Source organism: Galeopterus variegatus, unplaced genomic scaffold (assembly GCF_000696425.1).
Source record: "Galeopterus variegatus unplaced genomic scaffold, G_variegatus-3.0.2 Scaffold970, whole genome shotgun sequence".
Classification (NCBI taxonomy): domain Eukaryota; kingdom Metazoa; phylum Chordata; class Mammalia; order Dermoptera; family Cynocephalidae; genus Galeopterus; species Galeopterus variegatus.
This window is the reverse complement of record NW_007727081.1, coordinates 293,327-295,968: the sequence shown is the minus strand read 5'-3', so window position 1 is coordinate 295,968 and position 2,642 is coordinate 293,327. Positions and strand designations below refer to the sequence as shown.

General features: G+C 52.2%; 1 protein-coding gene across 1 annotated transcript in view; it reads left to right on the top strand.

The window, feature by feature from the left end:
* The first annotated feature begins 697 nt into the window (after window positions 1-697).
* Window positions 698-2,642, top strand: part of ACAP1 (ArfGAP with coiled-coil, ankyrin repeat and PH domains 1) — a 12,598-nt gene continuing 10,653 nt past the window's right edge. The window contains exons 1-2 of the mRNA XM_008573877.1: window positions 698-941; window positions 1,500-1,557. Coding sequence (XP_008572099.1) covers window positions 889-941; window positions 1,500-1,557 — 111 coding nt within the window. The 5' untranslated portion in view covers window positions 698-888. The remainder of the gene's footprint in view (window positions 942-1,499; window positions 1,558-2,642) is intronic.

The window sequence follows — 2,642 nt, the reverse complement described above, 5'->3', positions numbered from 1 at the left end:
GCACTCACTGGCTGAGCACGGTGCGCCCGGTCTCAAAAAGGACAAAAAAAAAGGGCCGGCCCGGTGGTGCACTCGGTAGAGTGCGGTACTTGGGAGCGTGGCGGCGCTCTCGCTGAGGGTTCGGATCCCATATAGAGACCGGTCCGCTCACTGGTTGAGCACGGTGCGGGCGCAACACCGAGGGTTGCGATCCCGTTGCCGGTCACGAAAAAAGACAAAAAGGAAAAAAAAAAAAAGAAAGCTGGTAGCAGTCCAGGCTACTGGACTAAACAAGAACTTAAGATTGCAAGAAGGCCCAAGCTGCAGCAGGATGACAGTGACCGATGCAGTCCATCTAGTTAACCATAAATTTACTGGTATCTTCTTCCTTAATTCTTTTTTTTTTCTTTTTCTTTTTTTTTAATCTTCCTTAATTCTTACAACAACATTAGGGGTTCAGGTTATCATCGCATCTTCCAGATGAGAAAACAGGAATCAGAGAGCTTGCCCAAGGTCATACACCTCTGAGTGACAGAACCAGGATCTGAACCTAGATCTGCCAGACCCCCAAAACTCAGCCACTAAAGGAGAAAGGAGCAGAGAGAGACTAGGGCCCCCAGGAGGAAGGTGACAGCAGATAGTCTCTGAGGGTAGGGCTGTGGCTTCTTTGATCTCAGCCCCCCCCACCCCCCGCCCAGGCCCCGCCCCTGCCCCTCCCAGCACTGCCTGGAAGTGTGGGGTGAGAGCTCCTCCTAAGACACCCCTTCCCCTTGGGGAAAGAATCGTGACCCCCCCAGGCCCTACCCAGCAGAGGACCCTCTCCTCCTCCCTCGTCATCACCCCTCCTGGGGCAGGGAGTACCTCCCCCTGCATCCCCACCTGCCTGGCCTCTGCAGCGGTCAAGCTGAAATGACGGTCAAGCTGGATTTCGAGGAGTGTCTCAAGGATTCACCCCGTTTCCGGTAAGTGTGTGCAGGTCTGGGGGCCTGAGGCGGGGAAGGTCCAACACCCCCAATATCACACACACAAACGCACACGTACACACACACACAACTTTCCCCGGGCTAGATCTCCTTCCAGGGAGTAGGCCTTGAAGGGACTAGAGTGAGCTTGTGGGCCCAAGTGTCACCTCTGCTGTCAACCCAGGGTACTCCGATGCTCTCCACCCCCTGCATGCACCTCCTGGCCTCTCCAGTCTCTCTGTCATGCCTAAGGGCTGGCATTCCCTCCACTGAGACCCCTTCCCCTCCCCCAGCACCTTCTCTGGGGTGGTTAGCAACTTCCTGCCCTCACCACATCCACCTTCCTTCTACCCTTCCTGCTCTGGCCTGGGCTGTAGTAGCTCACAGATTGTGCAGAGTGAGCAAGCAAGACAGGGCAGGTGGGCAGACCTTCTCAACCCAGCTGCTTTCTCTGTCTGTTGTACCCACCACCCCACGACCCCAACCCTGACCCTGCTGAAGCAGACAGACCCAATGGACCCAAGCTCTGTTTGCGTGACCCCGTCCCTCCTTTCCCAGAGCCTCTATTGAGCTGGTGGAAGCCGAAGTGTCAGAATTGGAGACCCGTCTGGAAAAGGTGACCCTGACGTGGAGAGGTGACCCAGGGGCAGATTAGGATGAAGGGTACAGGGCCAGGGAGAAAGGTGGAGACAGAGAATGAGTTCCAGGAATGATTGAATGCTAACAGTGTAGGGTTGATATCTGGGGAACTATGAGAAGCAAAAAAGGTGGTCTGTGCTCTCAAGGAGCTCAGAATCTTGGAAAACAAGACTCACGTGTGGATTTACTCGTTCAGATCTTGAGCCCCCCTGCATTGTACTAGGCCCTGGGCATTCAAGGAGAACAAGACTATTTCTGGCCCCATGGGGCCCACAGACTAACTGTGGAAGACAAACCAGTGAAACATTTCAACATAAGACAGTAAGGCCCTTCCTGGCCACTCTTTATAAAATAGCACATGCATGCACGTGTGTGCGTGCGCGCGCGCGCACACGCGCGCACACACACACACACACACACACTCTCCCATACCCCTTACTCTGCTTTATTTTTCTCTATAGGATGTACCTCTGTCTAACACGTTATATATATTTACCTGCTGTATGAGTACTAGTTTTCTATTGCTGTGTAACAAGTTATCACAAATTTAGCAGCTTAAAACAGTACACATTTGTTAATCATAATTTCTGTGAGTCAGGAGTCTGGGCATGGCTCAGCTGCTCCTCTGTTCAGGGTCTTCTAGTCTGCAAAGTCTTGACTAAAGTTGCAGTCTCATCTGAGGCTCAGGGTTTTCTTTCAAGCACACGAGATTGTTGGCAAAATTCAGTTTTTTTCAAAATTCAAAATGCTGTTGTGGAACTGAGGCCCTTATCTCCTAGAGGCCACCCACAGTTCCCTGCCACGCAGCCCTCTCCATAAGCACTTCACATCATAGAAGCTTGCTTCTTCTGCCATGTCTCTTTACCTTCTTCAAGATCAGCAGGAAACTCTTGTACATGCTAGCAAGACAAAGCCAACATACAAACGCTCCTCGACTTAACAAATGGGGTCGTATCTCAATAAACCCATCTTAAGCTGAAAATATCCTTAACTTGAAAATGCATTTCTGGGCCGGCCCAGTGGCGCACTGCTACAGTGCGCCGCTTGGGAGCGCGGCGGCGC